At 39.8% G+C, this 13,817-nt stretch overlaps 1 protein-coding gene across 1 annotated transcript in view; it reads left to right on the top strand.

The window, feature by feature from the left end:
* Window positions 1-13,817, top strand: part of BRF1 (BRF1 general transcription factor IIIB subunit) — a 243,669-nt gene that overhangs the window by 8,285 nt on the left and 221,567 nt on the right. The window contains exon 2 of the mRNA XM_070931601.1: window positions 12,655-12,732. Coding sequence (XP_070787702.1) covers window positions 12,655-12,732 — 78 coding nt within the window. The remainder of the gene's footprint in view (window positions 1-12,654; window positions 12,733-13,817) is intronic.

The following is a 13,817-nucleotide window of genomic DNA, read 5'->3' as shown; positions in this document are numbered from 1 at the left end:
ATGGAGGAAAACCATTTCAGTTTCCACCCTTAAAATATCTTCCAATCCAAATAGTGATTTTTCAAGCATTGAACAAACATTAATAGTGGGGCTAGAAATTGTTTGCTTCCAAGCGGCAAACTTACTTTCAATCCTATCCTTAATTTTGCTTAAGAATTTTTTTTTTAAAAAAAATGTGCCATTTTTTTGTGTTTGGGGAAGGGTTGAGTACCACATTGGCCACTCCTAATTTAGGATCAGGTTTTAAACATTTGTCTTCATAGCATCTCTGCCCTGAAATTTTGTTTCTAAGAAAACTTGACAAACCACATCTGACATACTACAGTGGCTTAATTCGGCAGATTGATATTTCTGATGAAATAGAAAAATGACTCTGATTATTGTTTTGATTATGCATTTTATTCAGAATTTAAATTACTTCCTTGCAGTAATTCCTTCCTTTCCTTTTAGAAAGTTAGCTTTAAAAGTGACATAAATTGCTTGTATCATATATTAATAGCAATATTCTTGTACATTGGTTAAGAGATCAAAGTAAAAGAGGTAGATTGGGAAAATGGGTATAAGAGAACGATTGGTAAAGAAATATGTGTATATAGAGAAAAAATGGCAAAAAATGTAGAATGAGGAATGTGTTTAAAAGTGACAGCAAATGCAGAGAGATTGTGGTGGAGATAAAATTTATTCTGAATTAGGGGAACCAGCAGAGTAAATGCAATTAAAAATAAAGCCTGGGAATGCTAGAAGGGATATTTTAGAGATTTGTATGGGAATAATAGTGATATGTTGAAGAGTAAAATTGAAATCAATGCTATAAATACATGTGCCCAAGAAAAAACTGATGAAGTAATAAATGCTGTGGTAATGTTGAAAAATGCAACCATATGTGTGGATGGCATACCTGGAGAAGTATTCAAGTATGCTTCTGGTTTGTTTTTGTTGTGATTGTGTGAATTCTTTAATTATCTTTTTGTAATTTGCTCCTGTGTACTATATTGTAATTTGTTGTTTTTATGTTGCTTTTTATTATTTTGAGTTGTCCAGAGATGGTTGGAGTCGGGAGGCATCAACATTGAATAAATTATGCAAAAAATGCATCTGTGCCTGATAATTGAAAGAATGCTGTTATTGTGCTCCTGTACAAAGTTAACAAAAAATGGTGTTAACTGGTCACTGCCTAATTTTGAAACTGAATGATTTTGTTGTATAATCCAAAGATATAGCATGAAAATTTACTCACGCATTGGAAGTAAACAAAGGTAGACATAGAATACTACATTTAAAATATGTTTGGGCATCAGATTTAGGTAAGTAGTTAGAAAGAGTTTGATAGATCAATACAACAAATTTATGGCGATCTGGAAATTTTTTACCTGCTTCAGTGCAGGAATGCCAGTGATGTAATTCCTATAAGAATTTCACATACAATATGTAATCAGGAGCTGCTGGAGATATTGTAATCAAAAAGTGATTTTCCTTTATATTCAGTTGGAATATGATACAGTCTCAACATTAATGAAAAGATAGCAAGAATTGAACTCGCTCCACCTGTAGGCTTGTTACATATATTTGATGGAATGAATAAAAAGCTATGAAGCAAACTATTTTGGCAGTAAGGTTGATTATTTCTCACTAATGAAAAATATGTAAACTTTCACTTGAAAAATTAGTAAGATTGGTCTTATTAAGGTCCTGTGTGAAAAGGTTTCTGATAAAATTCAGAATGGGAAACCATTTTAACAGGATGGCAAGATTTCATGTTTTATAAATGACAAAGTAACAATAGCAATAGCCCTTAGACTTACATACCAGTTCATAGTGCTGTACAGCCCTCTCTAAGCAGTTTACAGAGTCAGCATATTGCCTCCAACATTCTGGGTCCTCATTTTATTTTGGAAGGATGGAAGGCTGAGTAAACCTTGATCTCGGCTCCCCTAGGACCGTGTCCACGCTCAAAGAACACGCTTAAAGCCAAGCTGGTGTATCTTCATTTAATCGTGGCAATCAGCGCTTACAGAAACCGGAATGCAAAGCTAGCAAAACAAAGACGCAGCTGTCACGCCCTTGCAAGCGAGTCCTTATATAGTTCCTTCCAGATTATATTCAGCTGGAAGGTCTCGTACTTCCTCATTTCCTTCGGACGTACTGGGATGCCGTCACTTTTCTAGAGTGTTCTCAGAGTAGTAAGCTAACCCCACGCGACCCCATAAGGCACCCGTGCACATAAACGCCTACTCGGATGCCTATTCCACCACCATCACCCATGTGGCTCAACCCCCCCCCTTCCAGCCGGGTATCCATGTTCTGCCGGTGCATGGACATGATGTCGAGTGCTTCTTGACGCTCGACAGGCGGCTCCCCCTACCAGGCGTCCGTCTAAGAGGAGGAGACAAAAAGAGATGATATTAAGGGTCAGGTAAGGGATGTGGTTTCTGGGGGTTTGCTTTGTGGAACTTTCTCAGTAATCTGGGGGCGTTTATGTCTTTTACAGGTACCCAGGATGCTTCACTATCAGGATACCCTGTCCAGCGGACTAAATAGTATAACTGGCCTCTACGTAGTTTGGAATCGATGATGTCTTGTATTTCATAGTGGGCACCGGTTACCGGGCCAGGAGGTGGTTTTGGTGTTGTAGTGGGTGTAGTGGCCGGTTTTAACAAGCTAGAGTGGAAAACCGGATGGGTCTTTCCCAATAAGGGGGGTAGTTTTAGCATGAATGTTACGGGGTTAATTACTCTAATGATAGGAAATGGGCCTATATATTTGGGTCCTAGTTTTTTACTTGGTAATCGTAGCTTTAAGTATTTTGTTGACAAATAAACCAGGTCTCCGATCTGAAAAGATGGACATGTAGCCCTCCTTTTGTCTGCCTGGAGCTTGTATTCATCGGCTGCCCATGTCAAAGCGGTTTTTACGTGAGGCCACACAGCATTCACGTTAGTAGCCCAGTCGTTGGGAGTCATAGGGTTTTGGAGGGAAAGGTCTAACTCCGGGATAGCAGGGAAGTCCCTCCCCATGACTACCCGGAACGGAGTAAATCCGGTACTCCGATGTACTGCGTTATTGTATGCCGTTTCAGCAAATAGAAGGTAATCAACCCAATCGTTTTGTTGGTAGGTAACGTAGGAGCGTAAGTATCGTTCTATCATGGCATTCGTGCGTTCAGCAACACCGTTCGTACTAGGGTGATAGGCTGAACTAAGGCCCTGGGTTGACCCTATATCACGGAGAAACCCTCTCCAGAATCGGGCGGTGAATTGTACCCCTCTGTCTGATATTATCCTCTTAGGCACTCCATGCAAACGGTAAATATGTTGTAGGAATAAACGTACCAGGCGTCGGGCAGAGGGTAAGCCTTTACATGGAATAAAGTGGGCTTGCTTTGAGAAAAGATCGACTACTGTCCAAATAACGGTATAACCTCTGCTACTGGGAAGGTCTACAATGAAATCCATGGCTATTTCCTCCCATGGTCTGTTTGGTTCGGCTACGGTTTGTAATAAGCCCAGTGGCTTCCCTGGTTGTGGCTTGGATACCGCGCATGTGTGGCATCCCCGGACGTATTGGTCAATGTCTTTCCTCATTTTAGGCCACCAGAATTGTCTGCGCGTCAGATGTAGGGTTTTAAGGAACCCGAAGTGTCCGGCGGTTTTCCTATCATGGCACTGGAGTAACACTCGTTGTCTCAATGTTGCTGGAATATAGAGTTTATCTCCCCACCACGCTAGGCCATCATGGTGGGTTAGGGATGCTGCATTGTTTTGTGCCCATGCGTCCGTCCGAATGGCTTTCCGTAAAAGCGTGAGCCAATCCTCGGTCTGCGGGGCTGTCAATACATACGCTTTTAGGGGTGAGATTACTGCTTGTAAACCCTCATCTCGTTTACTGTGATATTGCGGCATCCGTGACAACGCATCCGCTAAAAACATTCCTCTAGCTGGCTTATACACGAGGGCAAAACGGAACCGCTGAAAATATTGTGCCCATCTCACCTGTTTTGGGGACAGTTTCCGAGGTGTTTGGAGGGCCTGTAGATTCTTGTGATCTGTCCAGACCTCGAACGGTATGGGATTACCCTCCAGTAGGTGCCGCCATGTCTGTAACGCCCATTTTACGGCATAGGCCTCTTTCTCCCACACTGCCCAGTTCCTTTCTGCGGTTGTAAATTTTCGGGAGGTGTATGCACAAGGCCTTAACATACCGTTCGCATCTTTCTGCATTAGAATAGCTCCTACTGCCACGTCACTAGCATCCGCTTGTATTACGAACGGTTGTGACGTGTTAGGGTGTATTAATACGGGTTCAGTGGCAAAAGCCCGTTTAAGATTTTCAAAGGCTTGTTGGCATTCAGATGACCATTGTAGTTTGTATCCCGGCCTAGGCTTTTTCCCAGGGGCCACCACACCTTTTGTTCGCAATAGCTCCGTTAATGGTAATGCTGTTGTTGCAAAGGACGGAATGAAATGTCGATAAAAGTTTGCAAAACCTAAAAAACTTTGCAGTTGTTTACGGGTTTGCGGAGCTTTCCACTCTAAGACCGCAGCTACTTTCTTCGGGTCCATCTGGATACCAGTACGACTAATTCGAAAACCTAGATAATCGATCTCCTCCCGGTGGAACTCACATTTTGAGAGTTTTACAAAAAGATGTGCGTCCAGCAACTTGGTCAGGACCTGTCTAACCAGCTGGACGTGTTCTTCCATTGTGTCAGAGTAGATCAAAATGTCGTCCAGATAGACTAAGACGCCCCGATATAGGTGTTCATGTAAAATACCGTTTATAAGCTGCATAAACACCGCTGGTGCCCCTTGTAGACCGAAAGGCATCACCAGGAACTGGTAGCTGCCGAGGGGAGTGTTAAATGTGGTTTTCCACTCGTCTCCCTGACGTATCCGTACCCGATAATAGGCTTCGCGGAGGTCCAATTTCGTGAAGACTTTCCCTGACGCCAGGGTAGCCAACAAATCAGTTATCAGCGGCAGGGGGTACAACGGTTCTACGCAGACAGCATTCAATCCCCGGTAGTCAACACATAAACGTAAGCCGCCATCCTTCTTACCTCGAAAGAGGACGGGTGCCGCTAAATGCGAACGACTGGGACGAATAAATCCCCGGGCCAGGTTTTTATCTATATACGTTCGCAATTCCTTCAGTTCCTGTGGTGTCATCGAGTACATACGGGGTTTTGGCAACCGGGCTCCGGGAAGTATTTCGATACCACAATCCGTATCCCGATGGGGGGGCAGGATGTCACATTCTTCCTCGCTAAATACTCGGGCGAGGTCATTATATGCTAGGGGGTATGTACCTTGTCTTGTTGTTTCTTGCTGGAGAGCCACCCTCTCTTTTGTACATGGCAGTCTGAGCCTACGATAACCCCCCTCCCACCATATGTGTGGTTCCCACCTGTCCAACCACGCGAGCCCAAGAATGATGGGTTCGATCATCTGGGTTACTACAATGAACCGGATCATTTCCTGATGGGCTCCTATTTGCAGGAATACGGGTTCTGTAACACTGGCAGTAGGTGTGCCTCCCAGGATGGACCCATCCATCTGCTCGAATTTAATGGGGGTACGAAGAGTCAGGATCCGAAGGCCCAAGCCCTCAGCTACCGACTGCCGCATAAGGCATCGAGTACAGCCTGTATCAATTAAGGCTTTTTGTTCACACTCCTTCTTAGTGACAGGATGTCTAAGGGTCACTGGTATCAGGAAGGGGTGTACAGGGTCACTTACCATAGGATCCTGCAACTCATCTCCGTTGTCGCTTTCTTCGGATGCGTCGGGGACACGAGCCATCCCTGGCATGGTATTACTGGACCGGGTTGTCGGTTCTAACGAGGGCGTCTGCGTGGCCGCCCTAGAGCGTTCTGGTGTTCGTAGGGGTCGGTCACGTGGCGTGGTAGTCGGAACGGATGGCCGGGAAGTTGACAGTCGCGGGGCTGCGACGGGGCAGTCCGCAGCTCTATGACCCTCTTGGTTGCATCGAAAGCACCGGAACGGGCGTCTGTTCGCCTCGGTAGCGGTCGGCCCGAATGCCGGGGTTCCTCTAAATGCCCCGCGGTCACTGGATCTGCCACTTGGACCACGACGGGACTGGAACGGTGGTGTGTTCCGAGGCCTGAATTCTCGTAGACCAACGTCTAGGCTCACCGCTGCCTTGTACCATTCGGACAATCGTGGGCCTAGACCCCGGTATACACAGGCCTGTTTTATTTCTCTATCTAGCCCTGCCTGGAATTGGTGGATAAGTAATCGCTCTGGCCACGAATGGAGTTTTCCTGCCAGATTACGGAACTCCTTGACATAATCCTTGGCAGGGCGACCACGCTGTCGTAGGTTGACCAATTCACCTTCGATGACCTGGGTCCGAGTTTCATCCTCGAACCTATTGCGTAATGCTTCAAGGAACAGGCCCAGATCTGTTAACTCGCGGGCGTGTTCACTATGTAAATCGGCAACCCATTCAGCTGCCTCCCCCGTGAGCACTGCTGTGACCGCCACGACCATGGACCACTGCGAAGGATATAATCTGCCATAAAGGTCCATATGGCTTATTACCTGACTCAGGAACAGTGCCACCTTTCCTGCAGTTCCATCAAATGCAGCCTGCACAGGCGGTAATCCCCAGGGATGTTGCTGGAGGGGGGGTGCCCAGGGACCGTGGCCCCATGCCGGTAGCGGGTCTCTGTAACGCTGTTGTGGTGGCTCGACACTTGAGCTGGTCAGGATTGAATTCCTGGCAGGGAGCTAAATTAGCCTGCAATACTGCATTCTAACCACTGCGCCACTACTGCTCTAATGACTATTCATTAGGGTGAATTGGCCTATTACGGGCTAGTTTAATATAGAAGTGGTTGCTTGTAATGTATTGTAATGTAAAAAAATTGTGATGGTGGTGGTAGTAGGTGAGATGATAAATCATCTTCAGGTGGAGTAATTTGCTAAGTGTGCAAATGTGGATACGACAAAAGATGCATGTCACAAAAATGTTAAATCAGTTATATTGGTTTTAAGATTATGAATCTACTAGCCCTCCCTCTCCCGCCACCACACACACCCAAAAACTGAATTGGGAAGGATGAATATCAGATTTTCGTTGCTAGCAATGTAAAAAACCTGGGTCAATTGATTGATATGATTTGGTCTTGTGAATCATTGATGTTTCTGAAATAATATTTTAACACAGATAAATAGATTTGTGGGGAAAAATTAATCCCACTTCTATACCATTAATGTTTTAGTCCCTTTTTAATCCAGTTTTTGTTCACTTTTAATGTTTTAATTGTTAATGCTTGATGTTTTTAATGCTTTTAACCTAATTGTTATTTTTTGTTGTTTTATGATGTTGTAAGCTGTTCAGAGTTGTGTGAGTTGAACAGCATATAAATTTAACAAACAAAATGTTTAAGACAAATGTATAAGAAATGTATAAGATGTTATTGATGTATAATTTTCTGCCCAATCTCTTGAATCTGACTATTTCTGGGGGATTATGGCTATACTAGCCCTGGGATTTTATAAAAGTAGTATTATTGTTTTATAATATTTGTTAAAAAACCAGTATGGCTCGATGTGTGTTAGAAACAACACTGAGCACATTACTATGTAGCTTTTTTGTTTGCACTTCAATAGGTAACTGAGAAATATATGGAGGTGAAGCAGAAAATTAATTGTATGATTGTTGATTGAGAAAAAATGAATGATGAAGTGAATAAGTTTGAACAATGGAGCTTTGCACAAATTATGGAAATAGAGTTTGGTTATTGAATGCATGAATGGTGTATGACGAAAGTAAAGCAGGTGAGAGAATAAGTGGTGTGCTCACAGAATTTTTCAACATAGATCTAAGAGCAAGATAAATAAGTGACTTTTCCTTGCCTGTTTACTGTGTTGATGGACAAATGTATAAGAAAACCATGTGATAACATTAGATATGTGTTGATTGGGAACATGAATGTGTATGTGCTGCATGCCTTGTTATTAGCTAAGAACCCAAATGATTTGTAGCAAATATTAAACATATTATATAATGCAAAGAGTATAGGTCAGGATCTGAAAATTAATTTAATAATGACAAAAATAATCGTGCTTGATTAGGAAAATGGACTGAATATTTGCAAGTGATATTTTAATGGCAAAAACTTGGAATAAATAAACAAAATTTTACTAAAGATATCAAAATAAATGAAAATACTTTTATAGAAATATAGAGATAAAAATGCGTCAGTTGCAAGAGATGAGTATTTGTTAATGGAAGTAAAAATATTTTTTGTACTGTTTGTTTATACTCACCTTGTTATTTGGAAGTTCTTATTAAAACAGGTATATATTTAATAAATAAATAAGTTATTTGGAAGTGAGAATTGACTGTTTCAGGAGAAAAATTAATGAACTAGGAATGGAATACTTAACATATGTGGTTAAAACAAATTCAGATTAGTAATGCAGATGATTAAGTGACAAAAGTTAATTCACTACAAAACAAGTTTGTTAGTCATATGGAGAGAATAAGTATGAATTGAACTTTAAAATACATAAAGTAGAGCAAATGGCGAAGACGGAGAAAGTTATGGCTGGGTAACTGATTAAATCCTAAAAAAGAGAGAAGTGAGAAGTCTAATGAACAAAAAAATAAAATGTAAAATATGTATGGATATGATAGAAACGAGGATGATTTGAACGGATAGAAAAATATGGAGAGAAAGGTATTATGTAAAGTAGATTTAGTTACATTTCTTTTTTTTTCTTTTCTCATTTAGCTTTAGTGTATTTTGTGTACCTGTTTTTATTATTTACTGGTATATCACTTCAAACTCTTTTCCAAGGTTTGCATTAATGTTGCTTGCCTTGAAAGAGGAGCATGTTTGTAAGAATATTGCTAGTGAAAATCCATAACAAATACTTAGAGCTCTTACTGTGCCTCTTATAGTTTCCTCCAGGTGTCAGTCTTGTATCATGCCTCAGGAGTAATCTCCTAATAACCTTCATGACAACAATAAAGGCTTACTTAAAATCCTCCAGAAGATACTTTGGTGATTGTGAAAACGCTGACTTCTGAATTAGGCCTGCATTGATCCCCTTTTATACTGCAAAGTTGGTTTTATAAGATCAAGAATTTGATCATCTGCCTTTTAATGGGGCTTCTTGGGACCGGAAGAAGGGTGCTATGTATGTGTTGTGTCTGTCTGTCAGGTCTCTGAGAAATTATGTGACATGAATTGAAAGTGTGTTGAACTGAAGATATGCAAGAACAGTACAACTTTTTAAATAAGCTCTCACATTAACATCTGTAAAATCAACCTTCCTGCAAGCTACTGACAGCCAGGGTAAGATGTGCTAAATGAATTGTTGAGTCAACAAGTGCAAGGCCTATGGATTCATATCCCCTTGAAGGGTTAAACATGGAACAACTAGCATGGAGAGTACGCCTGAAGAGTCCTCTGTAAGGATGAAATTGGTCATGTAGTGCATTTTACTGGTCAGTAGCTAGAATTTCAGACTATTACAGTTTTATAACAGTAGACTAAACAGTAGGCTAAAAGTGAGAAAGTATATTTACAGTTTATGTAAATTGCCATGCCGTATTTTGATTTTTCATTGCTTCCCAGTGTAGCTACTGAAATCTATGGTTATTTTACAATTGATTAAATATGCATTCTGATAGTCATATGAACTAAAGTATGATTATTTTATTTTGTAAACATTAATAGATGACTATATTAATCTTTAAAGTGTCAGAAAAGTGTTGCTTTTGTTGCAGTAATGCTATTTCTCTGCAATTTTATCAGACTATCTTAAGAATATGAAAAACTTGAGATGTTGTAGTGTTTAATGTACCGATAGATCTATGTACTGTCTTGCTTTTTTTTTCCTTTAAATGTTTACCATAGTTACTTTGACATATACATTTTCCTCGGCTTATTCTCAAAGGAAATTTATTTGATTGTAAAATGACAGAAATGTGAAACTATATTTACAGTTTCTATTGCTGTCAGTGTCCATTCAGTGTGATAAACAAATATAAATAAACTAGACAAAAACCATAACAAATGAAACAAATCAAACGAAAGTCTTATTAATATTATCATAAAACAAAACAAAACAAAATGTTGCTTAGCATTGGAATTTGTTTACATGCTTGACCAAAAATGAATAAACCTATCTTTGTTCATTAAAAGCAGTCAAAAACAGAACAGTTTTCAGTCTATTGAATGTTATAGATTTGATAAGAGCCCCAATGTGCTGGATTTCAGCTGAAGCCAGATGTTCATAGCAGTGGAACACATTTTATCTTTTCAATGGGCAACTAATAAAAAAAATAAGATGTATAACTCTTCTACTTTGCATTTCCTTTAGCACAGTGTTTTTCTATCTTGACAACTTTAAGACGTGAATTTCAACTCCCAGAATTCCCAGTCAGCATGGAAAAGTTGAAGCCCACACATCTTAAACTTGCCAAGGTTGAAAAATACTGCTTTAGAAGACAAGAGAAAGAGAAACTTGCAGCGTTATAAAATGAAAACCACATTCTGAATTGCCTGAGAGTTTTTGCTGATGAAAGTCTGGATTGACAGTTTGCATGAGTAATTGCAAATAGCCTAAAAATTAGTAAAATATATTTGCATATTCACATACATATAGATGACCTGGAATAACCCTTCAAAGCAACCAAAGCATTGAAAGAATGTGGCTGCTTTAATACTTCAAGAAGGGGTACTTTGCTTCCTCTGATGTGCTTTGCAAAATATCTTTTCTCCCAATTGGCTGCGGAGTGGGTCAGGAATGGGTTTGATACAGTAGATCTGCCTGGAGACTGAGTCATAAATTTGTTGGCCACGCCTCCATATGCCTCCATCGACTCCAGTTTTTCGACTCAGTTGATCTGAGGAGACTTATTGACAATTTCTCTGTATTATCACCATTCCTGACCCATCTGGATTCTACTTTTCAGGTTTTTTCTTTCCTTTCCTTATTTCTTGGTACTGCGAGCTGGCCAGTTCAGTTTAAAACTGAAAACGCCGCACGTGCGCTCGTGCACACGCCCCCCTCCTTTAGCGCTCATCAGCTGTGAAGCAGTCTTTGAACCGCCGCCGGTCGCCACTCTTCCCTGAGCGAGCTGCCGATTGCCTTAGCCCTTATAGGTTCTATAGAAGTTCTATAGGTTCTATAAAATTCTCTGGAATAACAGTGAGGGAAATAACCCATCCTGACATATTTTAACCAAAAATTTTAACCAAAAATCTAAAGAAATACTTCAGGGACATTTGTTCATCTATGAATATATGTGCTTGAGAGTGTCAGTCTGTTAAATGCAGTATTGTAGTTTTTGGACCCAGTTTTTGATAGATGAGAATTGGTTACCCACAGCTAATTGGTTGTGTTCTTATTTCTGTCATAATTGCTCCTCCACTAACAGTGCTGGTTTCCCAATGGTATCATACCAACAAGATGGTTGAGCTGTATAAACTGCCCAGCCTTTTTCTCTCATCAGGCATGTAGCTCATTCACATAATGTTCAGTATTTATGAACAAATCTAATGTCCAAACAGTATAAAGTACTTCACATTATCTTTAATGCTTAAAATAAGGTAGACAGTAGAGTAGTTATTATAATGTTCACTTTGGATGGGAGGACTTGCATTCTTATCTAGATTTGTCAACAAATTAAGATGACTTAATTATTTCAACTCAACAGAGGGCTGTAGATACGACCACAGAAGTAACAAATCTTTAAGGCAAATCCTTACAAGAACTATTCCCTTTGTTGTTACTGATAGAGGAAAACACTGTCAGCCAGGGTTGCTCATAACTATTGTCCAAAAAAGTCTGTGCTTTTCATGGTGATGAAAATAAGAGATTGGCATTAGTTTAAGATTAGAAAGGGGTGTATTAATGGCCAAACAACATTGTAGACTATTTGCATAGCTTTGATAATGTACAATACTTAGCTTCAAAGAATTTCTTAGACATCTTCCATGACATCTAAAATCAGAGGATAAGCCCATCAGTGTCTCTTAATTATGTTGGAACCTTCCTTGCTTGAGAGGTAGTACACTACTGATGCCAGTTGTTGGGAAGTATATATAGCTTTCATATACCACTTATTGGATTTCCAGGGATACCTGATTTGTCAGCGTAAGAAATAGGAATGCTGGACTTGATAAATCTGATCTGATTAGTAGGATTGATAAAAGCAAAATCAGAAATGGTAGAGATGAGGTATTGGGAGAAGAGAAAGATTAAGGTCAAGTACAGAACAGGGCTGGTTACATTTCGGAAAGGTGTCAAACCTGTAAACATTATAGTAATTAGTGTGTAGTATGCCTCTGAGAACTCTAATATAATATGAATCTGTGAAATTGTTTTTGAGCAGCCTATGTACACGTTATATATGAATAATATATGCAGCTTATTTACAAAAAATACGTTGATAACTTGAACTTTAGAGGCTGAGAAAGATGCCAAAAAGAAAGGAAAAAAAGCTGCAGTAGCAGCTTGAGGTTCATAATCACATAAGAGGAGTCTCAGAGTCTAGGACTATTGATGTTTGTTAGGTTGAAATACTTAGCAAAAGAGAGTCTGGGCAAGATGTATTGAAATGTTGCCATTAATTTGTTATATTTGACAGCTTTTTCTTTTCTTTTTCTTGTAGCAGCAGGAAAAACTCAAACTGTTGGAGGATTTCATGTCAACTTGGGAAAGGAGTCGCGGGCACAGACTTTGCAAAATGGTAACTTGTAATTCTTATTTTTATTTAGCCTTGCTAAAGAAAGCTATCCTAGAGCTAAATTTTATCCACTATGATTTTGGAGGGTGTATCAGAGAGGAAGTAGATATTTTTAGAGCATGGCTTATGCAATTCCCTTTAAATTGTGAATTGAGTTGGAAAAAATTTGTACTGAAAACCATAGTTGGCGGCAGCAAATAGTAATTAATGCAAGGAGAAAAGCAAGGCATATTTGACATCTCTGTCCTCATAGCTTCCAAATAAATTGCTTTAAATGTCAGATGTACTTTAATTCTAGGATTGAAGCATTTCAGAATAGACCTAGTTTAGCTGAGTCATGAATCTTGATCTTTTGAATTCAAGTAGAATAATAACCCTTCAAGAGCAGATTGACGGAGGGCAGCTGCACTCAGTAGCTTCACAATAAGAGTGTCTTTCCCAGGTGGTAGAGTGGGCAGTTTGAGACCTTCCAGAAGTTTTGGACTAATTCTTCATTCAATGTGCCAGAGAACAGGAAGAATGGAAAGTAAAATAAAAAAGAAATAGAGGGCATCAGCTTGTCTGTCCCATTATAAATTCAATGCTGAAGCTAAGTAAGTGTGGATCTGTTAAAGCTTTAATAAAAGACCATTTTTCTACTATAAACTTAAAATAGTATGTGCGGTTCTATTCTTAAGCTCAGAAGACCCTATGTGCTTGGTATTTTTGGTAAAATTTGTGAAGTTTCCAGATCAAAATTATAATTCACATTTTCTAATCAAGCTTTCTGCAGTGACAAACAATAAACTGTAGAAAAGAACAAAAGCTTTTGGTTAGATTGGATTTAGGCTGGAGAGCAATTTTCTTTCCTTTCTCTTCTTACATTTGAGAAGTTGGAGCTGTAGGCAGATGGAATTTGACTAGGCAATCAGAAAGTCAGACTTTTGTATTTAAACCAGAGGTGGCTGATTCAGAGGCTTCCCATTCCCATTCCCATTCCCATCCCATCCCATCCCATCGCATCCCATCCCATTCCATTCCATTCCATCCCGTGGCTTTATATTATATTACATTCCAGTCATTGTTCATATGCAATTACTAAATGGATT

Source organism: Pituophis catenifer, unplaced genomic scaffold (genome assembly GCF_029215685.1).
Source record: "Pituophis catenifer annectens isolate HBS135680 unplaced genomic scaffold, rPitCat1.0.hap2 SCAF_1, whole genome shotgun sequence".
NCBI classification, from domain to species: Eukaryota; Metazoa; Chordata; class Lepidosauria; order Squamata; family Colubridae; genus Pituophis; species Pituophis catenifer.
This window is presented reverse-complemented; position numbering and strand designations above follow the sequence as displayed.